Raw genomic sequence first — 27,725 nt, 5'->3', positions numbered from 1 at the left:
GGGCCTGGGGACGGTGGAGCCCTTTCTTTCTGACTCCCCTCGATGTAGTTCTCATCTGTTTGGAGGCAGAGCTGAACTTCCATCTACAGAGCCCTCTTATGGAGTATTTCTGGCCTTATCTGGAAGACTAGGCATGAGAGGTTGGTGGATACCATCTGGGCTCGCAGGGACCCTATGAGGCACCAGCTTGAATCCTGGATGGCCAGCCCTGCAAGAACCCTCAGAAATTGTGGGTCAGCTTCTCGTTGTTCGGATGGGGAAACAGGGTCAACCCCCAGTCACTGAACTTAGGTTGATGGCAGGGGAGGACTTGAACTTGACTCCTCACTTAGTTACCAGTACCTGTGTTTTAGGTTTGAGGCATTCCTGACTGAACTCGTCAGCAGTTTGGAGCCTTGTCACCTTATAAACTATTTACTAATTAACTTTATTATTAAAAAGTTCAAACCTACTAAAAAGTACAAAGAAGAGTATTACAACCACCATCGTATCGACCACCCAGAATTAACAGATGTCAACACGATCATATTTGCTTCAGCTCTTTTATTTATAAGAAATAAAAAAGTTAACAGGCTTATGGGTTTAAACACCATCTATGTGCTTATGACTCCCAGTTTACATCTCCAGCCCCGGCCTCTCTTTTGAACTTCAGCCCCATATTTCCGGCTGCTACTCAGCATCTCCATATGGATGTCAAACAGCATCTCAGACTCCATCCCCAACCGCCTCTCCCCACCTCACCTCCAACCAGATTCCCCTATGGTCTCTGTCTCAGTCTCGCCTGCCTTGACCGCCGCCGCCGGGTTTGGGCCACCATCACCTCCCGGGAAGATTCGGCTCCTTTCCTAACTGGGCCCCCTTGCACCTGCTCTTGCCCTAGACCCTTATACTATGTTTTCTTTATTACAAAAATCCTGCAAGGAACATCCCCCTTCATGTCATGTACATAAATATACAAAACTCACTCATCCCTAGAAGGAGGGTAGCTAGGTGGTAGGGGGGACAATCGCTCTCCCAAGATCTTCTACTAATCTGCACTCCCTTGAGCAATTTCTGAGAGTTCTTATTTCCCCACTTTCTCCTCCAATACTTCTTCTATTCAGACTTTGAAATGTTTGCCCTTCTGATAAGTGTGAAGAAGTGTAATGGTACCTCATTGAGGTATAATTTGCATGCCCCTGCCTCCCAGTGTCACTGTCCATTCACAACCACAGCCTAGTTGTCCTCGCACCAGTTGTGGGTTTCTTGATAGCCTTTCACACTCTAGCAAGAGAGAGCATAATGAATATTATGGGCAGCAGTCCTTCACACATGTTTCCCATTCTGACTCTTCCATCCGCTTTCTATGGAAGCTCCCTTATCTCTGTGAACCTCAACTATAAAATGGGGGTCCCTGGGTCTACTCATAGAGTTATGGTGAGGATTAAGAGAAAATGAAGAAGATCAAGCATTTAACATGCAAGTGCTCGAGCAATGGTAGATATTATTAAGATTTTATGTTTGTGGTGGCATGCTATGTTTATAGACGGCTTGATGCGGAGTCAGATATACTTGGAGTTTGGCCTCGATGCTTTAGCAAGGCATGTCACCTCTCCGAACATCAGCTTGTCATTTTTAGAAGGGAGATGATAAGTGGAAGGAGCAGGACAGGAGATGCTAGGATAGAAAGCTCGCGGGAGCAGTAGGAAGCCGTGAAGAACACGAAGGGTGAACATCGTTGTCACAAATCTGTCCACAGCCCGGCCTGGAAAAGCATGGTGCAGAGGGGTGACAGAGCCCCAAACCCTGGCGAGTTGGGCTTTGGAGTGGGAGGCTGGTTGAGAGGAGCAGGGCCAGCACCCCCTTCCTCATGCGCTATGACTCCTCCCCTGCCGGGCTAACGAGATGCTTCCCTCTCTGTGATCCGAGTTCTGAAGATCTTATCATCAGGAAGAGCTTGTACAGATTTTGATAAACTGTAAGGTTCTTCACGTTTCCTTTAAATATATGTCTCTAGACATTTGTTCCATCAGATAAGCTAAGGTAACAATGCATGTGTGTGTGTGTGTGTGAGAGAGAGAGAGAGAGAGAGAGAGAGAGAGAGACTGAGAAAGCTATACATGCCAGGGAGTCTGGGGCTGTTCTGTCTCAGGATAGCTCCAAGAAAGCCTCTTCACTCCAACCAAAATGTATACACACAGAATTTTGTTTTCTAGGCCCCCCCTTCCATTCACAGAGCCCAGGTAAAGAACCCACAACCGGTGCGTAACCAGCCTCCCAGGAGGTGGGTCTCAGCTCTGTGGATTGTAAAAATCAGGCCAAGGCTGATTAGGAGCCACCTTGCTCGATGCCCAATCATCTGTGCGCTCGGCAGACTTCACAGACTCTCCAGGGCTTGTGGCTGCTAGTTAATTACACAGGACTCCAGCTCCAGGGCTGTAATTCAGTACCCACTGGGCAAGTGAAACCCTCCGCTTTGCACACGGCCCTAGAGGAAGGATGAGTAAGGTCAAAGCCAACAATTACCCACACTCATTGCCCCCAGGAGCAAAGTGGCTGGCCCAGGTTGGCTGGCAGCCCAGATTAGGGCTTTGGGGATGGGACGAGAGGCTCACATCTGTCCATTTGTCCTTCCTAAGTCCTTTTTCTTCCTACTTTCCTTTCCTTCCTTTCTCCCCCCTTCCCTCCTTCCCTCCTCCCTCCCTCCGTCTCTCCCTTCCTCCCTTTCTTCCTCCCTCCCTCCCTTCCTCCCTTCCCTCCTCCCTTCCTTCCATCAATCCTTCAGCAAACATTCAGGCCCTGCTGTGTACTAGGCTTCAGGTTAACACTCTGGATGAGGTCAGTGAGCCAGACACACGGACTGGTCATCAGGAGCTTGCTTTCCAGCACGGGCAATACATATTTCAATAGCCGTCAGAAAAAGGGAAAGCAAGCAGGATTTCTCTAAAGGCACGCAAGTGCAGGGTGGTGCTTGAAGGACCCCGAGAGTGAGTAGCTCCTTAAATTTTGTGCCCTAGCTGCCTGGTCTTGGCCCTTCATTTCTCCCAGTCTAGGTAGACTCTGGGTTCCTCACAGAGTGTTGGGGTCTTCACGCCGCTCAGGCTCACACCCCCGGGGATTCAGGGAGGTGTATTGCAGGGGCTGCTGCAGAGGGGATGTCAGGCCTCACCCCTCCTCTCTTCTATTTAAATGGGGCAGCCACTCTTTTTAAAATCTGTTTTGTCTTATGCATCCCACCCACCTCCTCTCACGTAATGATTTTATCTGGGGTGGGGGTGGTATCGCAGCTAGAACCCGTAGGAAAACCATTGAACACCAGCTTCACCTTCAAGGTTAGTGGACTTGCCCAAGGGAACAGCGGCACTTGGAGATTTCTCAGTTGGAACTCTGGGCCAATGCTCTTCCTTGTTTTTTGCTTTCTCTCTTTTTTGAGTTATTATTTTTATTCTGAACGATTTCAAAAACAGAGAATAGAAAATTAAATGTAGAAACTTCCAGCATGACCAAATATTAACATTAAGTCCTATTATTCATTTCAATGACCTAAAGGAGCAAAGCAGAGTGGAAACCCTTCATGTAAACGTCCCTTATCTCCTGCCTACCCCACCACCAAACCCAGGAACTGATTTCTCAAAGTGTCGACCATGCCCACGCATGTTTTTCTACTTTTACTACATATATATGTATCTATAAAAAAATTATATGGTCTTGTTCTACAAGTTTGTAAACCTCATATAAAATGGCATCATTCTCCATGTAGCCTTTTACAACTTTTTTTTTTTTTTGCTTTTTTGGCTTAGCATTTTGAAATTTATGATTTTAACTGCCATATAGCATTCTATTTATTATAAGCGATCTCACCGTTCTATCCTTTTTCTTATTGGCGAGCATTTAGATGTTTCCCCTTTATCGTTATTGCGAACGCTGCTGTAATGGATTGCCACATATGCATGGTTCCTTGTGTGACATGTCCCAGAGTTTCTCTGGGAACAGACTTGCTGAGCGGAAGGCCACAGGCTGACTCTACTTTACTAGATAGTCCCACATTGCTTACCAAAAGTTCATACTCCCGTGTGATCAGTGTCCTCAAGGGACCATTTGCCCACGTCCTTGTTAACACTTGATATTGTCAGACTTAAGTTTCATCAGTCTGGCAGATACAAAATGGCATTTTCTTGGTTACTGGTTTACATTCCCCTCATTAGTACTGAGGCTGAGTGTACCATTGTTAAGATTTTTGGCTGCTTGGGTCTACTCTGTGGTCCAGTGTTCTTGCTAACGCGCTGCATTCTACGATTGCTCAGTGGGCATTGCACTAACCAATCCGACTTTGGGACCAGTTTGTATCACTTTCATAGTCACACGGCCTGTCTCTGTCTTTCCACATTACTGATTTAAAAAAAAAATTTTTTTTTTACATTTATTTATTTTTGAGAGACAGAGCAACAGAGCACAAGTGGGGAGGGGCAGAGAGAGAGGGAGATGCAGAATCCGAAGCAGGCTCCAGGCTCTGAGCTGTCAGCACAGAGCCCGACACGGGGCTCAAACTCATGGACTGTGAGATCATGACCTGAGCCGAAGTTGGACGCTCAACCAACTAAGCCACCCAGGCGCCCCGCACCTTACTGGTTTTTAATAATTTCCCCGTTCAGAGGACTCAAAGTGATCTTGGGGGATGAGGAAGATGAACACCCTCGTACGTCCCCAGGAAGGCCACTCAGGGTCAGTGGGGAGTGGAGGGACAGCCTGGAGCTGTGTCCGCAGTCTTCATGTTCTCTGCCAGCAGTTGCTCAGGCCACGGGGGATTGGTCAAGTTGGCAAAACTCATCCTAGGCTTCTGTGCTTTATACCCTTTGTTGAAAAACTCTTCCTTCCAGTTGAAATTTATTTATAGTAAGGAGTTCTGAATTTTCCCTCTAACACCTCTCAGGAATACCTGAAGAAGGACAGAAGCAGAACTGCTGGAACGAACGTAATTCTAGAATGCCAGGGCTATAAGGGCAATAATGTGGTCTAAACCCTCTCTCAATCCCAAACCCATTTACAGATAGGGAGCCTGAGGCTCCGAGAGGGGAAGGGCCTTGCCTATCATCCCACCCATGGTGCGGATCAGCTGGGTGAGGTGATGCATCGAGGAATAAAACCTCCTGGCCTTTGTAACTCCCATGTGACTATCAAGTGTGGCCATTCGCAGAACCACCCGCTCAGATGAAGCAACCGCTTAGGGCCCCACACGGTGCCACATGCCTCACCTAGGGGTACAAAGAAGGTTTTATGGTGTAATTGGGGAGCTGAGATTCCCAGAGAGATCGTTGGCGGGCATCACAGAACCATGTGCTTGGGTGGTGAAATAAACAAGGGTGTCTGTCCCCCCCTCCCTCTCTTCTCTTGCTCTCCATTCCTTCCCTTTTGTGTCCTTCTTCCTCCACCTCTTCCTCTTCCTCCTCCTTCTCCTTCTCCTCCTCCTCTCTCCTCCTCTTGTCTCATTCCCCTCTGTGCACACATCTTACTTTTTCTCTCGTATCTTCTCTCTCCAGGGCAACCAAGTCTTCTTAATTCACTCACTGGTGTCACTCACTCACTAATTCACTTCTCTGACAGGGCCTCAGTTCCCCCCCGAAACACTGAGGAGGTGTCCATAGCTAGATAACTGCTCAGGCCCCTCCCAGTTCTGTTCTGGGTGCTGGTAAAGAGAGAGCTGTTGGGAAGGTGCTTGACTCTATGATTTCTAGAGGGGCAGTCCCCTCAGCTGAAGTCCCAGAAAGGCAGTTTGTATTTAAAAGCATTGGGATTAGGACGCCTGAGCGGCCCAGTCAGTAAAGCATCCGACTTCGGCCCAGGTCATGATCTCATGGTTTGTGGGTTCGAGCCCCGCGTTGGGCTCTGTGCTGACAGCTCAGAGCCTGGAGCCTGCTTCAGTTTCTGTGTCTTCCTCTCTCTCTGCCCCTCCCCTGGTCACACTCTGTCTCTCAAAAATAAATAAATGTTAAAAGTTTTTAAAAAATAAATAAAAGCGTTGGGATCAAAGTCACTTTTTTGAGAAAATTGTTCATTGTCTGCAGGCACTTTTTGGCCAGGCTTTTCCTCCAAAGATGTGGGAGGGAATATAGCAGCTCAGGACCTGTAGCCCCTGCGACGAGCTCTGCCAACAGTGGGCTTGCCAGACCTCCAACGCCAAAATCTCAGCGGGGGTGGTGTCCGTGGACTTCTGTTTGAACAGGTCCCTCAGCTAGATGGACCAATCCTCTGACCCTACAGCCCCTTCCCACCTGCCAGGGTTCCACTAATAACTTGGAACTATGGTGCCTTAGTTATTTAACTTGTGGATTACTTCAGGATAAATGCATGGTCCTCTGAAAATAATCAGATCATCCCCAATTAATGTTACAGAGAAAAAAAACAAAGACAAGAGTTGAAGGGTTGTATGGAAGGAGGATCATTAGTCTCCACAGTCATTTCCTACGTGGTAGAGGGCTGATGACAGAACTTGTTACCCCCTCAGTCAGTGCCTGTGGGGTTACTGACCTACTGTCTTCACACAGCTCAGGTCTGGGAAGCCGAGCATGAGAACCAGGAGGGGTGGTCACGACAACCCAGCCGGGTATGAAAGCCTGGGTGTGCTAGAATTCCTGGACCAGACACAGGTCTGTGTGAGTCTCAGATGAACATTGATTTATGCTTTGATTCCATCCATCTCACTCTCTCTTTCTCTCTGGCTGGGGCAGGCCATTTGACCTCTGCTTCCCTGCCAGTAAAATGGGGATAATAACATACCCTTCTAAGGCTGCCTCTTACAAATAATTGCCCAGTTTTTGCAGGGCACTTTGAAGAAAATTGCTGTGAAGATGTTCTGCTGGCCCTGGAATTTTCCTTGGTGCAAATATCAAACAGACAAGGATGGCCAATGTTCTGATTCTGGCACTCTCAGCCGAACCATTTTCCCCAATTCAGTTGGGAAGAGAAGAAGATGGGGGAGGGGCTGTGATCACAGCCTGGGCCTGCCTGGAATATTAAAGACACAACCCTGCCTTTGATGCTTGCCTGCAACGCTTGTTAATTTTAAAAGGAAGCGAGCAGAGGCGGGAAGTTTCTGCCTGGCAGAAGAAAACAGGCCGAGGCCAAAGAGGATTAGTGTCAACTCAATTTGGATCTAGTGTGGCTTTGAAGTCCTTGGCCTGGTGCTGGACAGAGTTGAAGGACAACTCCTAGATGTCAGCTGGGTGGGAGGCAGAGGGCTGGGGAAAGTGGAGACCTGTGGCCCCTCAGTTCCCAGCTCAGCCAGGAGCAGACAGCCTTCTTCTCAATTTGGGAAATACGTTGGAGTCAACAATCTCTTAGGCTGGTGAATTTTTGGGGAAGCTCCAAATAGGGGTCTCAAACTTAAGTGCCTGCAGGGGCTAGGCAGTTAACTCCTAAGAGCAAAGTAAGCTGATTGTATGCCATAGGGAGTGGTGGGGACTGTGGCAAACACAATAAGTTTCAATCAAATATTGGGATTTGCAAATTAGGGTCAAATTTTGTTAGCTCTCTTATAGGAGATTTTATAGGAGAAATTTATTGCATTTTATAGAAGTTGAAAATTTGAATTGTGTGTGAACTATTCCAATTTTTTTATTTTTATAAATATTTATTTTGAGAGAGAGAGAGGGAGCGAGTGAGGGGTGGGGGAGGGGCCAAGAGAGAGGGAGACAGAGAATCCCAAGCAAACTCTGTACAATTAGTGCAGAGCCCGACTTGGGGCTCGAACTCACAAGCTGTGAGATCATGACCTGAGTCGAAATCAAGAGTTGTGCAGTTAACTGACTGAGCCATCCACGCACCCAGAACTATTCCAATTTTTAAACATTGGCCAAAGTTGTTTATTATTTTAAAACACCCCCATAGGCCAGAGAAGCCCACGGGGCCCTGTTTTGTGACCTCTGTCTTGGAATTCTAAAACTTTCGGGGTGAAAAATCACTTAAAATTCACGGAGGCCTTCCTTTGGTTACTATTTTTTAGAGACTTCAGACCAGTCCTTGGTTGAGGGCATCAGAATCATCCAGTAAGAGCTCTTCAAAAACACAAATTTTGGGGGATTCTGGTTCAGTAAGCTTGGAGTGGGAGCTGGGGAGGGTCTCATATTTTTTGTAAAATTTTTTTAATGTTTATTTATTTTTGAGAGAGAAAGAGAATGAGTGGGAGCGGGGCAGAGAGAGAGGGAGACACAGAATCCAAATCAGCTCCAAGCTCTGAACCGTCAGCACAGACCCCAACGTGGGGCTCAAACGCACACACCGTGAGATCATGACCTGAGCCGAAGTCGGACGCTTAACCGACTGAGCCACCCAGGCACCCCGTATTTTTTTTAACTCCTCAGATGATTCTGATGTGCAGAATCAGAAGTGGTTGGGGAAATGGTGACCTCATCAGTTCCTCTGAATAATTTTTAATCTTTTTTGAGTCATAAACCCTTTTGAGAAACTAAAGAAACTTATCAACACTTTCCATAAGAAAAACAAAAGATACAGAAAAAATGTTGCCTACAATATCAGGGGGTCTGAGAACTCTCCCACCCACAGCCACCAAGATAAGAACATTACTTGATGCTGGCTGGAATCCCATCTACAGGAGTCATGAAAATGGCTTCCAGGGTCTCACCTGTACTCTTCCAGTGACCGGAAGCTCATTACCTTAGGCAGTAGTCTATTCCCTTTTGGGGAGCATTGTTAGTAAAGTTTTATGGGTTTTTTTTCTTTAGGGTTTTTTTGTTTGTTTGTTTTTGTGATGAGCAAAAATCTCCTGCCTTTTTCCGCTTCTCCAGCCCCCAGCCACCCTCAAGTGCCACGTTTGTCCTCTGGCCAATCTCTCTTATTTTCCTGGGATATGGAGGGGAGAGATGCTGCAGGAGGCCGGGAGAAGCTGGGGGATGGCCAACGATGAGGAGCTGTTCCCTCTTGGGATCTGAGATGCTGGGAACGGATTCTTGACCAGAAGCTGGCGATACCTGTTCACGCCACCTCATCCCTTTACCCCCCCCACCTCTGGAGAACCCCTCCATTCATCCAATATGAGATGCCAAACCTATTCAGCCTCACCATCCTCACCCTGTAAATTTCCCTGTGGCCGACCCCCTTTCAGTGGCTGACTCCCAGCCTGGAAGGTTAACCTTTTTAACACGAGTTAGGTACACCTTGGAGATACCAGATACACCAAATGAATGACCGTTTGAATCTGTTTTGCCCAGCACTCTTGCTCTGGCCAGGATCTGCTGGGCACCTGGGGGAGAGGCATGCAATATGGCATCTTATAATATTGGATATCTGCAAAATTCATGCTGTCATTTATTCATTCAACATCACCAAACACTGACCACATGGTTGTAAATGGGCCTCCAACCCAGCCTCTGACCTGTCCCCTAGCAATCGGATGCTTCCTTAAACCTGTTTTTATTCTTGACTCATCCTGTGTCTTGGGTAGAAGACATCATAAGGTCCTTTGCATAAAGTAAGATGAGGGAGGTGGCTTGTCTTTGCCTTAAACTCTTGAACTTCAAGGGAGGCTCTCCTTTTCGTGATTGTTGAGATTGGTGTCCATCATCCCCCCTCTCTGCATCCACTTTGGGACTTGCTGATTTAATTGAAGCCAAGCCTCCTTTTCTGCATCTGGAAGAAGCCTCACTTTGTACTGTCATTTTGGCGTCTTCTTTGGTTGCTTTAGTCATCTGTCCTTGCCTGACACATGTATCCAGGTATAAATACTTTTAAAACCCCCCTGAAGTGTTCTCGCTCACTTTTTATCCCAGGGCTTCTGGAAAAGGGAGCACATGTGCCTGCCCCTGGCAGGATGACTGGCTACTTATCATTGGATGGACATCCACTGGGCCTGCCAGGGTCCCATTCATGCATTCATGCACACGTTCATGCCAGAAACATTTACCAAGTTCCCAAGGTTTGTCTGGTTCTGGGCTGCATGCTGCAGAGGCAGCAGTCAATAACACTGAGTTTTTGTTGCCCTCCAGGAGTTTGTATTTTAATAGGGGAGACAGAAGACAAGCAAGTAAGCACAGTCATGAATAAATACAAGTTGTGATGCGGCCTGGGAGATAGCTATAGATACATTAAGGGGAACCCAATTCAGATAGAGGAAGCCACCCTTCAACTGAGAGTTGTGGGGGAAGAGTGTTCCAGGCAGACAGAACAGCATATGTAAGGGTCCTGTGGCTGGAAAGAGTTTGGCTTTTACAAGAAACCCAGAGAAGGCCAGTGCAGCCAGAGGTAGTAACTAAGGTGGAAGAGGCAGTACAAGAGCTTTGATTCAATTGCCAAGAGGGCTCAGCGGGTTTCATGAATGAGTGAAGGAAGCCAGGTCGGAGACAAGAGGGGGCACTGGGGTCTGTGGCAAATTGGCGAACATGTGCCCTGTGCAAAGGAGGTAGCTGCTGCCCAGCTCCAGCTAGCCTTAGACCTAGTGGAGATGGAATCTGTGGGTCCAGTGTTTCCAGACCTTTTGATGTTTCAAGAGAATCCTCAAATTTCAATTTTGCTATAAAAATATTCTGTTAAAAAAAAAACAAAACCCTAAGACAATCACAACACATGTTTGAGGGCCGCATGTGGCCTGCCTGGGCTGCCTCAACTCCTGAGCTGGGTAAATGCACAGTAGAGAATTAAAGAATTGTAGAGCAGTGAGGGTCCCCTCACCCATATAGGTAAACCGAGGCCCAAAGTACCCTCAGCTTCCAGCTCTTCCTCTATTGGGTAGTTTCCTGAGAACGGGAACAACCTTTCAGGCTGATTTCCTCTTTGGGCCCCGGGCAAGGACTTAACTTTGGGGCTCAGTTTCCTAACTTGCAAACAGGAACATCTAGGCCCAGTGTGGCGGCTGCCTGGGGCCATAGTGTGTGGGGTAATTAGGGTTTGAAAACCACTTTGAAGCTTCTAAGAGGAAGTACCCAGCAAAGTTCAGAAGGGGATTTCAAAGGGCTTGTTCCTTCAAGTGCCATAGACGTGTGTGTCCCAACCTCTCCTCATCTCCAGGGGGCTTTACCCAGGCGGGAAGCGAGTAGGTGGCTGCCCTTTGCTGTGGGACTCCAGAAAGCCCGTCGGTACATCCACGTCTCCCTTCCAACCTATCTTTTCCTTCCCCAATATGTTCCCCTCTTCTTCTTTGCCAAAATATTCCACAAGCCCCTTCCAGGTGCCAGTCACAGTGAGTCACAGTGCCAGCTCTAGGAATGCATCCTGGTGGCTCTAGCAGCCAGCAATGAAAACAGGGTGTCCGAAACTACAGACAGAACCTGCAGAGAGAGGGTCGTAGGAGCAAATAACCCACTCAGGGGTTCGGGCCCCTGCACATCCTACATAAGTGAATGTTTCAGCTGAAACCTGAATGTTGAGCAGGAGTCAGCCAGAGTGGAGAGGAGAGGGTGGGAGAGAGTGTAGGTCAAAAGGGCTTCCACCATCAGGGGCTGGGGGAGGGATAAGGGAACCCTGAGCATTCACACACTGAGAGATGCTCACTGGCACGGTCTTGGAGCTGTCGGGGAGCAAGAGCTCCTGTCCCCTCAAGGGTCCTTGTAGCTGGACTAAGAATCAAATCGACTTGGGACAGATGAATAGGAGGAAATTAAATTTAATGACGTACAGATGGGGAATCCATACACACATGGGAATTCCCAAAATGGTCAGGCAAAATGAGGTACGTTTGTCATCCTGAACTGAAGAGATGTGGGTAGGGGCCTGGGACTTCAGGGCAAAGGAGTGCGCTTCAAAGGGCGATAAGAAGAAAAGCAGATGTTCGGTTATTAGATGTTGCCCCTGCCATACAGATGGGTGACTCAGATAAAATTTATCTCTGGTAGTAACCCTTGGTCTGGAAAACACCCCCAATTTAGATTTTTCTGGGTAGTTAAAGGAGGGGCAAAAGTTTCTATTGAGCCCATAGGGTCTTGATTGCCTTCAGCTCGAAATAATCTTCATGCCAACGTGGCCCATCTTGGGATGGCCTGCCCTCGTGCCCCTGCCCCCGCCGACACCCCACAGTCCAAGGTTGAGTGGTAGATTGGAGACAAGGAGGTGGACAGAGGCCTGCTCACATGGGGCCTTAGCAGCGAGGGCGAGGATTTACTTTTTTATTTCTTTTACTTTTTAATTGTTTACCTTGAAGGTAATAGCATAATAAGAAGTTTCTGAATTTCAACTCAAAATGAAGTATTAGGATTTGATTGCATTTTTTTTTTTTTTTTTTTTTTTTTTTTTTTTTTTTTTTTAGAACTCAGTGGTTATTTCCTTGGGTTGATCTCCTCTAAGAAAAAGCCTGGCAAACGAATCCCTTCTCATTCTGTTCTTCTGTGATCTCCAAATCCCCTTTCTGCACATTTTTTGTGTCCCAAGACACCAGCACCTTCCTTGAACAATAGGTACTATTGTAAATCCATAATTGTAGGGAGAACACTAGCCCCGAGAGGTCATCTGCTAAGGTCATCCAGCCAGAAAGGGGTAGAGTGGGGAATCTGAACATCAGTCCATTTGCTTCCAAAGCTGGGGCTCTGTCTACAAGAAGGGCGTGATCAAGATAATGACTGACAACCTGGCCATGTTCCCCCTCAGCCAGGTCCTGAGGTAGAAAAAGCCCCTATCTGTGGATATCTTGCAAGTGATGGAGGGAAAAAAAAAAAAAAAAATCCCACCTCTAACATCAATCTCTGCATGGAGGAGGTTCAAGGGAAAGCTTAGAGGGCAGAAGCTGTGTTCTGCCTGTGTTTGAATACTAATGAGGCAGGGACGCCAGTGGCTAATTAACGAGGGCCTGACCTCCAGGGTTCCTAGGATGCCAGCTTTTGTTCAAGTCTTTTTTCCTTCAGAGAACACTGAGCTGGCTCCTGGACCGGATGCACCACAAAAGGGCCTTTCAGGACTTCCTTTGAATGAAGTGTTCTGTTCCCACCACAGCTTTTCAAAGACTGGGGGAGAAAACAGAAACTCAGAGAGACTAAGAAGTTCTGTTCTTTGAGGATGGGCAGGGGGCACGCTGCAAACTCTGAGATCAGGCCTTCATGGGCCAGGCACCAGGGGCTGGCTGGTCAGAGAGCCCGGGGCTGCCCAACCCTGAGCTGAGTCACGTTCCCAGCTCCCATGGTAAATTATCGCCCTTGGTTTACAGCTAGTAAACACAAAAGGAGACTGGAGTCCCTGGGATGGCTGTGGTCTAGATGCACCAGGAGATACAGATCCTCTTCTTTTCAGTCCCCAGAGGGGTCCAAAGAGGGCTCAGCCTGGGATTAATGCCATGGGTATCTCTGTGGGAGGGTTAGGTCTGTGGTAGAAAATTTAAATCATTCATATACTTGCAGGGAGGGATGACAGAATAATACAAATGGCATTTAGAGAAAATGATAAGATACCATCTATGCTTGTCATAATAGAAATGCAAATTGGAACTACAACCAGATATCATTAAAAAAAAAAAATCTATCTGATTGGCAGAGATCCAAAAATGTGAAGCGTGCGGTGTGCGGAGGCAGTGGAGAACCAGATGTGCGCATCCTGCGGGCCAACCACGACAGCATCCAAAATGCAGGGGCGCCTGGGTGGCTCAGTCGGTTGGGCGGCCGACTTCGGCTCAGGTCATGATCTCGCAGTCCGTAAGTTCGAGCCCCGCATCAGGCTCTGTGCTGACAGCTCAGAGCCCCGAGCCTGTTTCAGATTCTGTGTCTCCTTCTCTCTGACCCTCACCCATTCATGCTCTGTCTCTCTCTGTCTCAAACATAAATAAAAACGTTAAAAAAAAAAAATTTCAAAATGTGAAAGCATACGTGCTTCCAGGAAGCACCTCCACTTGTAGGAGATTATCCTATGTATTTATTTACACACTGTGCACAAAGAGTGGGTGCAATTCATTGTAATTTTGCTTATAAAAGATTGGAAAAGGACTAAACTGTCCATGACAATGGGGATTGGTTCAAAGAATCATGACACAGCAGTGCAATGAAATTCTAGGCAGCCCTTAAAAATATGTCTTCATATAGAGGGATCATGAAGATACATAGTGTTATCTGAGGAAAGGCAAGGTACAGAATGGTGTGCACATCAAGACACGAGATGCCACCATTTGTGGGGAGAAAGCAAGGAGAGGCTACCTAGACAGTCCATGTTCGCGTACGGACAGAATACAGCTGCAAGGAGACGCAAGAAACATGTAATGGTGGTGGTTACCTCTGCGAGGGGTGCTGGGGAGCTGAGGAGGCAGACTTATGCTGGAATAGGCATTTATAGCATTTGAATTGCTTTTACCAAAGGGGAGTCTGGCTGGCTCTGTTGGTAGAACATACATGGCCTCTTGATCCCAGGGTTGTAAGTTTGAGCCCCACGTTAGGTGTAGAGATTACTTAAACAACAACAACGGAAAGAACTAGGCTGAATTACTTTTACCATATCACTTTTTCAAAAGGAAAGGAAGGAAGGAGGGAAGGAGGGAGGGAGGGAGGGAGGGAAGGAAGGAAGAAAGGGAGCAGGGGGACAGAGGGAAGGGCAGAGGGACGGAGGGAGAGAAGAGGGAGAGGGAGGGAGGAAGGAAAGAAGAAAACGAGGGAAGTATAGATGGGCAAAAAGAAAAAATACTCAATGGCAATCCCGCCACACTAATAAGCACTGATAAGATTTCGGCTTATATCTTTCTGTTGTTTTTGAATTAATTTCACAGTTAAGGAAAACTTACAAGATTAGTATAAAGAACTCTCATATATCTTTTACCCAGATGTGCATTTTGTCACATTTATCATTCTCTCTCTTTCTATGTACGTATATATATATATACATATTAATGTATATACATATATATACATGTTAATATATATGTATATATAATACATATATACGTATTAATATATATGTGTATTAACCATTTGAGAGTAAGTTGAGCCTTTACTGCTAAATATTTCATTATGTATTTCTGGAAAACAAAGATATTAATTTATACAGCCATATTATAATCAACAAAATCTGGAAATTTAATGTTGACACAGTACCATTATCTAGTCTGCACGTCTTAACTTAAATTTTGCCAATTGTCTCACCAACATCGTTGACTGCAATTTTTTCTTCTGCTCCAGGATCCGATCCAGGACCACACAGTTACATTTAGTCGCCATGGGTTTCTATTCTCCTTCCGTCTAAAATAGGTCCTCTGCCTCTTTTTCTTTCATGACCTTGACATTTTGGAGGGGTACAGGCCGGGCCACTCAAGGTTTGCCTGACACGTCCTTAGGAGTAGATTCGGGTTTGGCAGTTTGGGCAGCAACACCACGGAAGTGATCCCGGGTCCTCAGTGCATCCCGTTAGGAGGTCTGTGATGTCAGTGTGTTCCCTTATTGGTGTCACACGTAGGGTTTTAGAACATAGAAATTAAATTACATCCAACAAGCTACTCTGTAACCTTTCTCCTTCCCCAGCGATATGCTCTGATCATCTTTATTTAAAACTTTCAGCTTTATTTCTTTTTGAAGAGACAATACAGTTGGATGGTTCAAAATTCAAAGGAAGCACAAGGGTGTGCGGTGAAAAGTCTGTCTCCCTCCCCTGAGCCAGCCCTGCAGTTCTCTCTGAGGCAACAACTGTTCCCTGGTTTTTGTGTCTCCTTCTGCTGATACTTTATATAAGCGTCTGGCGAGAGAGGCCAGTGTGTGGTGACCATCGATTGAGCAGCATGCGGGATGCCCCCATTCACATCATTGTTTTAGGAGGGTGGCCAGAGGCCTGCAGCTTCCCAGGACCTCTTAAGAGACTCCTTTTGATCCTTCTAGAAACAGTGAGGTTTCTCCTGGAGCCCAGCCTGGCTGATGAGTTCAACCTCCTCCCTCTTGGCTCCTCTGCCCCAGGAATTCCTACCTTGCTGAGACATTGTCCCCCCATAATCCTCACCCCAAACCGCCCTGTCCTGCCTCACTGACTGCCATCTGTGGGAACGGGCCCTTTACATGCACTGTGTCATCTTCAAAGTGCTTTTGGCTTGTTAATTGGCCACAATTCACATTAGGCTGACTAAAGATCCCACACGTTCCCAACACAGGAGGGCTGATGTCACCGGCCTTGGGAACACCTTGTTGGCACCTCACCGCAGAGAGGCTGCTGGCTCTGAGTTATAGCTGATCCTGGGAGAGGATTCCTGGCTTCACCACTTTAATGCATCTCTGGGACCCTCAGTTTTTTGGGTCTGTGAAATGGGGTCGGTGATAGGGTCATCAGGAGGACTCAACATAGGAAGTGGCCGGTGTGGGATGGCTGGTCCATTACTGTTGGTTCCCTTTACTCTCAGATGTCCCGTCCTCTACAAGATATTTCTCGTCATCTTTCCTCCACCATCCAGAGCATTCGATTTGTTCCTCTTTTAACACTGATCAGTTCTTGGCCTTGTATTAGGGTAATTCTGCCCCTGCTGCAGCCGTGTACTCATTGAGCATGGGGCTTATGTCTAAGGCATCATTATACCTCTCTCAGTAGGAAGCCCGGGGCTGGCATGAAATTCTGTAAATGTTTGCATGCCCAAGAGGCAGCATCAGGACTGTACAAGAGCAAGGGCCCTAGAGCCCCACTCTGGGTGCAGCCCCGGTTCCATCACTAATTAGCTATGGGATCTTAGGCGAGTTACTTACCTCTTCATGCCCGGCAGTACTGACCTGTAAAACGGGACTAATTAATAATAGCACGTACATCATAAGGTTGTTCTGAGGATTAAGTAAGTTAATGTGCAAAGAACAGTAGCCGCCACATGGTAAGAGCTTTATAGCTGTCGGCTATTATTATACCAGCATCTAGCAAGGGACCTTTCTCCTGGTGTGGCCTCCATAAACGTTTGTGAAGCCGAACTGATGAGATCGTATCCCCACCCTGTCCTCACAAATACACACACTTGGCGGGTTTCTGAAATTCTACCATTCTTTTTAATTTTTTAATTTTTTAAATGTTTATTTATTTTTGAGAGACAGAGAGACAGAGCATGGGCGGGGGAGGGGCAGAGAGAGAGGGAGACACTGAATCCGAAGCAGGCTCCAGGCTCTGAGCTGTCAGCACAGAGCCCGACGCGGGGCTCGAACTCACAGACCGTGAGATCACGACCTGAGCTGAAGCTGGATGCTTAACCGACTGAGCCATCCAGGCGCCCCTTATGTTTTAATTTTTAAAAAATTTAAAAAATATTTATTTTTGAGAGAGAGGGCGAGACAGAGTGTGGGGGGGGAGGGGCAGAGAGAGAGGGAGACACAGAAGAACAAGGATGCTCCCCAAAGCATATTGTTAAGTGCAAAAAGCAAAATATAAAGCCATGTGTCTAGTATGCCACCCTTTATGGAGTGAACAGAAGCTAGGGAGAAGGGTTCAGGAGGAGAGCACCTACCTGTGTAACTCCAGTCTTCAGAAGGAGAGTCAGAACCTGGTCTTAGGAGGGTCTCCAAGGAGGGGGTTGCATGGCAAGGACTGGGGCGGGAGGGGGACTTCCTTTTCGTTGCGTACTCTTTAAAAATACACTCTTCTGGGGGGCGCCTGGGGGGCTCAGTCGGTTAAGCGTCCGACTTCGGCTCAGGTCATGATCTCGCGGTCCGTGAGTTCGAGCCCCGCGTCGGGCTCTGTGCTGACTGCTCAGAGCCTGGAGCCTGTTTCAGATTCTGTGTCTCCCTCTCTCTCTGACCCTCCCCCGTTCATGCTCTGTCTCTCTCTGTCTCAGAAATGAATAAATGTTAAAAAAAAAAATTAAAAAAAAATACACTCTTCTGTACTGTGACAAAATACACATAACTTAAATGTTACCTTTTTAACCATTTTAAAATATCCAATTCGGTAGCATTAGGCACATTCACGGGGTCAACTGTCACCACCGTCTGTGTCCAGGACTTTTTCCTCACCCTGTTAAACAATAAGTCCCCACTCCGCCTCCTCCGCCCCCTCCCCCTGGAACCTCTGTCTCGATATATTTGCCTATTCGTGTATCCCATGTGAATGGAATCATACAATAGTTGTCCTTTTGTGTCTGCCTCATTTCACTTGGCTTAATACCTTCGAGTCTCCTCCACGTGGAAGCATGGATGCGGTACTTTTTATGGCTGAATACTATTCCACGATAGGAATTTTGCCGATTTATCCATTCGTCTACTGGTAGCTACTGGGACTGTTTGGCTGTTGTGAATAATGCTGTCTGAACACTGGCGTACAGGTAGCTGTTTGAGTGCCTGTTTTCAGCTCCTTTGGGTATAATCCCCAGAAGTGGAATTTCTGGAGCATATTGTGGTTCTCCTTTTAATTTTTTGAGGAATCATCATACGGCTTTCCACAGCGGCTGCACCCTGTTTTGCAGTCCCACCGACAGCGCACGAAGGTTCCGATTTCTCCACATCCTCGTGTTTGTGCTTTTGTATCTTTTAATTGGATACGATATCAAAGTATTACCTATTCAATAACAAAATCTTTCAAGAAGCCATTGTTCTAAAGAGGTTGGGGTGCACGAGTGGAAGCACAAGACAGCAATGGTGTCACAGGCAGCAGCCTTGTATTCAGCAGGCACATGCGCACTGAGAATCCACATCATCCAATTGGACTGTCGATTCTGCATTATAATGGCTGCATTGTCACACTCCCTCCTGGGGAAGGAGGAGGTCAGATGAAAGTGTTGGATCAGGCTCTCCTGACTTCCCTTCCTGCTGTATCTGCGGAGAGGATACTCAAATAGATGTAAGAGGTGTGGACAGTGAGCCCCTCCAGGCACTTTCTCCCACCTCCCTTGCCTGCGGGCTTCCACTGGCTTAGGCCACGCAGGGGGCTGGAGGGTAGGAGGAGAGAGTGGTGACGCTCTTCATTGCTCAGCTTCCTCCTGGCTCTGCCACCTCTGTGAATGCAGCTCCAGCCAGGTGCTCCTGGGACACAGCTCTCTTCTCTGGGGAAGGTTAGGGGTGGTGTGTTAGTTTCCCAGCGTTGCCATAGCAATGCACCATAGACTGGTGGCTTAAATAGCAGATTTATTCTCTTACAGTTCTGGAGGCTAGAAGTCTGACACCAAGGTCTCTGTAGGACTGGTTCCTTCTGAGGGCCATGAGAGGGGTTCCCCTGGCTTCTGGGAGTGTGCTGGCCATCTTCGGTACTCCTTGGCTTATAGAAGCATCACCCTGATCTCTGCCTTCATCTCTTTACATGGCTTTCTCTGTGTGTGTGTGTGTCTGTATCCAAATTTCCCCCTTTTATAAGGACACCAGTCATATGGATTATGATACTATAACCACCTCTCTTAACTTATTATCTCTGCAAAGACCCTCTCCAAATAAGGTCACATTATGAGGCCCTGAGGGTTAGGTCTCCGACATACCTTTTTTTTTTTTTTTTTGGTGGTGGTCGGGGGACACAATTCAGCCCATGACAGGTAGTCGTGGCTGCCTCCTTATCCCGTGTTGGTTTCCTAAGTCCTGCCCACACCTCTGTTAATAGTCTCTTGGTTAAGTTTCTCACAATCCTGGCTGAGCATGACTCTGTGTCCCGTCAAGTCTTTGTACCTTGGCCAGTTTGCTTTTGTCTATTTTTCCAGACAATAGCCCTGATCTTTGTTTCCTGGTGTCCCTGCTGGACAATTCCACAAGTGAGGGAAAGGACTTCTGTGTGTGTGTGTGGTGGGGGGGTGGGGAGCGGGTAGGGCTCAAAATATATTACGTCTGCAGTCTCCTCAAGCAAGGAGTCACGGTAAAGTGTGCCCTGGTGGGTATGGGAACTAGGAATTCCATGCCCATCCCCAACACACACACCCCAAGGAACTCTTGAAGGGTCCACCTGGGGGTGTTTGGCATAAAGAAGCCACGGAGGGAAGATGATACATCTTCAAATACCCCCAAGGTCATGTAGTCAATCTGTCTGTTTCTACAGAGAGACTGATACGTAGGTCAGTCTAATATAATGAGTAAGAGACTATTTATGTAAGTTTATATAAAAGATATATATGTATAACATATAAAAATATTTATGCACATAATGTCAGTGAGAGATTTCTGAGAATCGTGTTTAAAAGTAATGGCCTCCATGTGAGCTGTGAGCATCTCAATCATGGGAAGTATTCAAATAGGGGCTGGATGGTCAGAAGCTGGGGCTGGTGATCTCTCTGCCCTTTCCGACTGGGAAATGCCATGACTGTAGAATTGGGACTTGGAATTTCTTTAGCCGGTTCTGCCACCTGAAGATATGGTGCTCAGATTTGCAAGGCTGCACTGTGCTGTCGGCTCTAGGGATTCATACCAACATAGAAAAACTCCAGCTTCTAGAGCAGGTGCCCCAGCCGTTGGCTTCCCACCAAAATAGGTAATTACAGAAGCTGAGTCAAGCTTCAGCCAGCGTCTGATGCTGCCCACACCCAGGTATGGCTCCAGGGGGCTATAAAGAGCACACTCCTTGGAAACTGGAACAGACTCCAGCTATCAGCTTTGATCTGTGCCCAGGAGGGGCGGGCTGGGCCAGGAGCTGTTCCTCTGCTCCTTGGGTGCTGGGCTTACCGACTGCATTTGAATCCTGCTAGACCAAATCTCTTCTTTATTTCCCTAAAGAGTCTTTAAATGCAACTTATTGAATTGGTCTTTAGATAACTAAGGATGTGAGGCAGAGCATTGCTTTATTGTGTTATGAAGTCCTCATATGTCCTGGTCCTCATGTGTGGAAATGGGAATCATTTCCTCATGGCTTCCCTTCTCTTCGGGAGTCTCAGGCCCACCCAGAATTGTATTCAGAATCATGCATGCCCAACATCTCAGTCATGGTCTTTGTGAGTGTCATGGTGTAAAAACAAGAAAAAGAAGGAGGCACCGCTTCTCAGTGCTTCTTGGTGCAAAACCAAACAATCTATTTTGAATTTTTTCAGTGGGAAGAAGTTATGTAGGCCAATGCTATAGGGATGGGGATGACAAAGCAGGGTAATGAGAGAGAGAGAGAGAGAGAGCACCCCAGGAGCTCCGGGTAGGCCTCTCTGAGGAGGGGTCCATTGAGCTGAGATTTTATTGACACCTGGGAGCCAGGCTTGACAAGATCTGGGGGCAGAGCACTCCAGGTGGAGGGGGCTGTAAGTGCAAATGTCCTGAGGTGAGGCCACACTTGGTGTGGTGGGGTGGTTCACAGACACCAGAGCTCTGTAGGCCAAGTTAGGATTTGGGGTTTTATGTGTCATGGGAAGCCATCGAAGGCTTTAATGTATGGCAGTGACTTAAAAATGAATTTGATTTTTTTTTAATTTAAAATTAAAATTTAGATTTTAAAAATTAAAAAAAACCCTACTTCCTCGAGGTATAATTTACATGCAATAGAATTATTTTAAATGTACAGTTTGATGAGTTTTGACAGATGTGTATGTCTATGTAACCACCACCACAATCAAAATATATAACATTCCTATCACTCTAAAAAATTCCCTTGTGCCCTTTAGAGTCAATCCTCCTTTCCAGGACCATCCCAATCTCTAGCACTATGCCAGACTTCCTGCAGACTCTTCATCCAGTCTCCCTAATGTTACCATCTTATATAACCACGGTACAACTGTCAAAAACACAAAATTAACATGGGTACAATGTTACTAACCAATCTATAAATTCTAGTCAGACTTCTCCAGTTTTCTCACTAACGTCCTTTTTCTCCTCCAAGATCCAAGCCAGGATTGCATTTCCTAACCATGTGCCCTGAACCTGGTCCACTCTGTGACAGTTTCTTAGTTTGTCCTTGCTTTTCACGATCTTGGCAGTTTTGAGGAGTTCTGGTCAGGTATTTTGTAGACTGTCTCTCATTTTGGGCTTATCTGTTGTTTTCTCCTGATTAGACAGGGCTTACGGGTTTGAGGGGAAAATACCACAGAGGTGAAGCCCCGTGCAGGATAACGTGACTTACCATATTACTCATCGTGGTCATTCAGTTGAGATGGCATCTGCCGGGTTTTCTACCAGTTCGATGACATGCATGGGCGGTGGGGGGCGGGGCAGAAGCAAACTGGAGTTGAAATTAGTTTCTGCATCTGAAAAATGGGGATAATATTACCTATCTCACAGCACTGCTGGAGGATTAAGTGAGATCGTAATATGAGTGAGTAATTTAGCAGTCTGCTACGTAGTGAGTGCTCAACAGATGTTAGCTTCTATCATTAGTAGTAGTGGTGGTACCTTTTCTCCTGTCTACTGACCAGAAGGAGCAATTTCTGTTGTTGTTGATTTTTTTAATATGTGACATGCTGCTAAGTAAATGGCTTGCAATCTGATTCTTCATTTCCTCACTTCTCACATGTGTGACATGGGCTAACCGGAGACCCAGATGGACAGCCTCACCCCCATGGCCCGCAGCAGACCCACTGCAGTCACGTGATGGGAGTCAGGTGATGAAGGGTTGAAGGAGGGGACATCTGGGAGGGCTGCTCGTAAAGCGTTCTCACAGAGCCTGGCCCTGTGCTGCCCTGCTCTCCTCCTGCCCCTCTGTGCTCTGAGGAGAGATCCTAACGGCCACTGCCCTTAAGTTTAGGGAAATTTCAGACTGGGGTCCTTTATAGGTGGGTTCTGGGGCAGTAAGGGTGGGGAGGGGCTGTGGATCTGGATCTCTGAAATTCACAGACATCTTCCACTCGCACACTATATTATCCTTTTTTTTTTTTTTTTTTTTTTTTTTAAGAGAGAGAGAGAGAGAGAGAGAGAGTGAGCAGGGAAGGTAAAGAGAGAGTGAGGGAGACACAGAATCTGAAGCAGGCCCAGGCTCTGAGCTGTCAGCACAGAGCCCGATGCGGGGCTCGAACTCATGAACCGCTAAGATCATGACCGGAGCTGAAGTCGGATGCTTAACCGACTGAGCCACCCAGGCGCCCCTCGCACACTATTTTAAAGTGTGTGTGTTTATTACAAAAGTACAAACTTGCTGTGAAAACAGCAGACATCACAGTGCACAAAAGAAAAGTCCAAAGTCCTCCTCCAGGGGTGCCTGGGTGGCTCAGCTGGTTAAGTGTCTGGCTCTTGATTTCCACTCAGGTCATGATCTCACAGTCGTGAGATTGAGTCCTGAGTCGGGGTTTGTGCTGGGCATGGAGCCTGCTTAAGATTCTCTCTCTCTCTCTCTCTCTCTCTGCAAACCCCTCTCAAAAAAAAAAAAAAAAAAGTCCACCTCCAGCTGGCCCCCTGCCCCAGTCCACTGTCCAGAAGTCAATCCTGTGACTGACAATGGGAGGCCTTCTGTTCCAAGGGTCCCTCTCAGCTGGCCTCTCTCCAGGCCTGTAATCCAGAGTCCTAAGGCTCACAAACCTCTGTTCTTTACACCTGCACACCCTCTAGTGGGAATGCTTCACATAGCGAGGTGAGGACGTGGGTGGGGGGCAGGCAGGTGGCAGGTGTGGCCCAAGGCCCCTGGGAAGTTGGGCATCCCAAGATGGATCTCACCTAGTTTCCACCATACCCTTCTGTCTAGCTAGGTGGGTTTTGCCCCCCCCAGGGATAAGAAGGAACCAGGAACAATGCTACTTGCAAAAAAAAAAAAAAAGAAAGAAAGAAAGAAAGAAAAGACACCAAATTTATTACAGTAGCGATCCTAACGAGCCAAAGGCAGCTTTCCCACCGAGAGGTAATAAGCCCATAATGCGATAAGAACCATTTATGGGAGCCCTTATTAAGTGCCAGTCATGGTTTTACTTCTATTAATTTGTATAATTATCACAACACTCCCCAGAAGTAGGACTATGGATATTTCTCTTTTGTAGAAGAGGATGCCGGAGCTCAGGGAGTTCACTGCGGGAACAGTATGTGCAGTGGTTAGTAGTTCAAGCCCTGGAGCCAGACCACCTGCATTTGCTATCCTTGTTCTGCCACTTACCAGCTGTGTGACCTTGGGCTTGGGTTATAAACCCCCTGTGACTCAGTTTCCATTCTTGTAAAATGGGGATGACGACAGAATCTGCCTCCGAAGCTGGCTGTGGGCATTAAGTGAATAAGTGTGTGTGTCAAATGCTTGGCACAGAGAAGGCACTCAATAAGTGTGTACGTTAGGATTCATTGATGGACCCGAGTCTCAGTGCGTGACTGGTGGAGGAGGAATTTGAACCCAGTTCTTCATACTTCGAGACTTGTGGGCTCATGCACTATGTAGGGCTGCCAACCTAGAGCCCACCAGCAGAGCCCCAGGTCTCACTGATGTGAAGATAACAGGAGTCTTCCCTGAAAAGCCAGTGATTCCTGGGGTGGGGAATCATTGGAGGTAGGGAACACTCTGGGACTGCTGGTAGGGGGAGAGGCCTCTCTGGGCCAGCCTCTCCTAGCTGTTGTTCCTTCCTCCTTGGAAAAGAGCCTCCAAGTCCTCTGCTCTGTCCAGTGGCAAAGAGGCAAAAAGGATGGGGATTATCTACCCTTCTGGGGATCCTTGCTGAGTCTAGTTAGGATTGTGATCCAAAGACTCAAATATTCCCAATATGGCAAATACTCCCAATAAATACTCCCTAATTAGGATTGTGATCCAAAGACTCAAATGCTCCCAGATACTCCCCATATGGCAAATGATGTGATTTCCCGGACCCCTCCTAAATGTGGTAGCAGATATGACTGTCTGGAATTATGATGTCCAGCCTGTCCCCAAAGATGGGAGGGAGTTATGAAATGAGGGAAAGGACAGTCCAGGCAGAGGGTAAATGTGAGAAAAGGTAGGGAAGCTAGAGACAGCAGCAGAGACGGGATCGAGTTCGAGGCAAGAGGTGGCAAAAGAGGAGGCTTGCAGAGGCCAAAGGTGGTCAGAATTTGATTTCCATAAGCTGTCAAAGAGCTTGAGCTCTCTTTGGTAGAAAATGGGGAGCCACTGAAGGGTCATGAAGGGAGGAGGAGACAAAGGAAAAGTTTTGTCCTCTGTAAAATAGGGTAAAATAGTACCTGCCTCTTAAGGTTATTATAGGATTGAGTGGGATGATCCACATGAAGTCTTAGAAATGATGGCATGTAGAAGATGCTCAATAAATGTCAGTGATGCTGCTGCTGCTGATTGCAACGTCCTGTTAGGAAGAGAAACCATAAAGGTCCAGGCCACCAAGGCAGTACATAAAGTGAGTGAGGCTTCACTGGGTAGGTGGAGACCAAGGCCAGCCTCACAGGGCAATCCAGTTAGACATGGACTTGTCCACCTGCTAAGCTCCTCGGTATGGCTCACAGCCCTAGGTGATGTGACCTCTTTCTCACTCACTAGGTTCCAGCCACGTTGTCTTCTTCCTGATCTTCGAACATGCCCAACCTGGGCCTTTCCCCCTATTGTTGCCTCTGTGTGGGAAGCCCTTCCCCCACACTTTCTAATGGCTGCTGCTTTCTTGTCATAAAGATCCTAGTTCAGGTTTCTCCTGAGAGGCTTTTCCTGAGGCCTATCCAGCACCTCAGCCTTATGACCAGACAAAATGATCTTACTTGCTTTCATGGGTAATGTTTGTTGCTCCCTACATCCTCTAGGTTGTAAACTCCACAGGGGCACAATTACATCTTTCTTGTTCACTGCTTTTTTCATAGGTCCTCCGACACTGCCGGGCATATGGAGACCCTCGATAAATGTCTGTCTAAAACTGATGGCCTGAAGTGATCTCTAGTAGAGATTCATGCCTTTCAAGCTGTTCGTGGGACAGGTGGCCTATCAAGCTGAGATCAGCTATTAGCAGAGTGGAGTGGATTCAGTCTGATGACAACTTCATGGAAGTAGGGTCTGGGGGTGGAGGGGAAGGATACTTCACAAAACAAAGTAAATTCTGATGGATGAGGGCAGGGGGACAAGCCCAGGGCAATTCCCACTACGGGGACCTCCTAGGAACTGTGATGTTTCCCTAAGTGACAGGAGAAGTGGTAGGGCAGAAAGGGGCTGGGAGAACTCAGAGGCAAGGCCTATCAGAGGAGGTGCAGAGGTCCATTGTCTGGGGTCTGACATTCCATCAAGGATCTCAAATTTAGTCCTTTGACATGATCTCCAAAAGAGGTTGTACCTAGTCACAGACACACCGGTAGGCTTTAAGAAAGATGTTCATTTGTACAGCTGTAATTACAAAACCCAAGTAACAAGAACATTTTAGAACTCATCTTTTAAGACCTACTTACAGCATCTGACACTGTTATTTTCCTTCTCCCTCTCTTCACTTGGCTTACGGAACACTATGCTCCTGGTCCTCCTTCCTCAATGGCCGCTCCTTCTCAGTCTCCTCCTTTGGTTTTTATTAATCTCATCTCTCACTTTTAAATGTCTATCTCCAGAAGGCAGCCAGAGGGAGCTCTCAGGGCCTTTGTACCTGCTGAAACACTCTTCCAGGCTGAATGCCTCACTTCAAGTCCTTGCCTAAATGTCAATTGTCAGTGAGGTCTCTTCCCTGCCACCCTATTTAGTACCCCACTTCCTCCAACCCTCTACCCCTCTTTCCTCCTTTAACTTTATAGTTCTTATTACCAAATGACCTAACGCATGTATTTCTTGTTTAGTGGTGGTCTCTGGTGACAAATATGTTAGTGCCAGGAGAGCACCAGTGGAGTAGTAAACGCTATGTTTACTGCTGTACCGCTTTTGTCTAGAACAGTGCCCGACACACTGTGTACTTGAATGAACGATGAGAAGTTCTGTGACGTTTCAATTATGCACGTTTTCATTTAAAAATATATAGGGAATTTTACAAGCGGGGCCCTGGACTATTTAAACATGAGAGTCTAAAGCGTGATTAAAAAAATTACCCGGAAAGGATCGTATAGTTAGTGCAGGTAACCACTGTGGTTTGCCTCGACTAACAGTTAAATCAAAAGGCAGAGCAGGCATCCAAGACACCTTTTCTTGAATTAATGACCCTTTGGGAGTGCGGTACTAGTGTGTGGAATCTGCAGGGGTGCAGCTTGGTTGTGGTGCTAGGAGAAGCCCCGGGGGTGCAACGGCTCAGACCCATTCGTACAGTGGGATGGAACTGGGTCAAGTTAACAGCAACAAAACACGCAACTCCACCAAAGAAAGAGAACCAACCTCAGGATCAGGCTCTCGGACCACGCAGGCGCAGAAGGACCCGGGCGGAGCCTGCGCAGCCGCAGAAGAGGCTCGGCGGGCCTGAGCGGCCACAGAAAAGAGCGGGCGGTTTGGGGGCCTCCTAGATCCCGCACTGTTTCGCGCCAGGTTTGAAGCAGCTGAAGACGGGCTGCTCTGGTCCCCGAGCCCCGCACCGCGGCGGGTGAGGCCGGCTCCGCTACGCATGCCTCGGGCGGCGAGCCCTCTTCTGAGCCATCATGCTGCTGCCTGTGTTCACCCTGAAACTGCGCCACAAAATCAGCCCCCGCATGGTGGCCATAGGGCGCTACGACGGGATTCACCCGTGCCTGGCAGCCGCCACCCAAGCGGGCAAGGTAACCGCTCCTACCACACCGAGCCCGGGTCCCTAGTGTCCCCAGGATCTCCGCAGGCCGCTCCGATGCGACCCGCCCCTCACCCTGCGACCCCGCCCCCAGCCACGGTTGCCCGGCGACCGGGCGGTAGCGTCGGTAGCCGTCCTTCCCGCGCAGAATAAGGAAGAATAATGGGGTCTCGCATGAAGGGCTTTTTTAAACACTTAACTTTACCTGTCTTCAGGCATTTAGACTTGGACAGTGTTGGAGTTCCTGTGTAGATAGGGAGCTTGGGGAAGAAGAGTCCCCAGAAGGGAAGGGGCTTGGTCAGGATTAGGAGTGGTAGCCCACCCCAGAGTTGAGTCCAGGGCCTCTGCCTGTCACTCTGGAGCTCCTTCCACTATTTTATATTGCCTCTCGAGCCAAACAACT

At 47.6% G+C, this 27,725-nt stretch overlaps 1 protein-coding gene and 2 long non-coding RNA genes across 3 annotated transcripts in view; 2 read left to right on the top strand and 1 right to left on the bottom strand.

The window, feature by feature from the left end:
- Positions 1-13,741, top strand: part of LOC125915955 (uncharacterized) — a 30,611-nt gene extending 16,870 nt beyond the window's left edge. Inside the window, exon 4 of the long non-coding RNA XR_007455800.1 lies at positions 13,444-13,741. This is a non-coding gene — a long non-coding RNA (uncharacterized LOC125915955). The remainder of the gene's footprint in view (positions 1-13,443) is intronic.
- LOC125915956 (uncharacterized) lies at positions 385-27,027 on the bottom strand. The gene is made up of 4 exons (XR_007455801.1): positions 26,941-27,027; positions 21,847-21,970; positions 3,305-3,426; positions 385-2,467 (listed from the first exon to the last, which is right to left on the bottom strand). It is a non-coding gene; the product is annotated as an uncharacterized LOC125915956 (long non-coding RNA).
- The window catches only part of BBS2 (Bardet-Biedl syndrome 2), a 32,579-nt gene continuing 31,873 nt past the window's right edge, over positions 27,020-27,725 (top strand). Inside the window, exon 1 of the mRNA XM_049622036.1 lies at positions 27,020-27,314. Coding sequence (XP_049477993.1) covers positions 27,198-27,314 — 117 coding nt within the window. The 5' untranslated portion in view covers positions 27,020-27,197. The remainder of the gene's footprint in view (positions 27,315-27,725) is intronic.

This window comes from Panthera uncia, assembly GCF_023721935.1.
Source record: "Panthera uncia isolate 11264 chromosome E2 unlocalized genomic scaffold, Puncia_PCG_1.0 HiC_scaffold_19, whole genome shotgun sequence".
Lineage (NCBI taxonomy): Eukaryota > Metazoa > Chordata > Mammalia > Carnivora > Felidae > Panthera > Panthera uncia.
The sequence above is the reverse complement of the archived record's forward strand: the minus strand, read 5'-3'. Positions and strand labels throughout refer to the sequence as shown.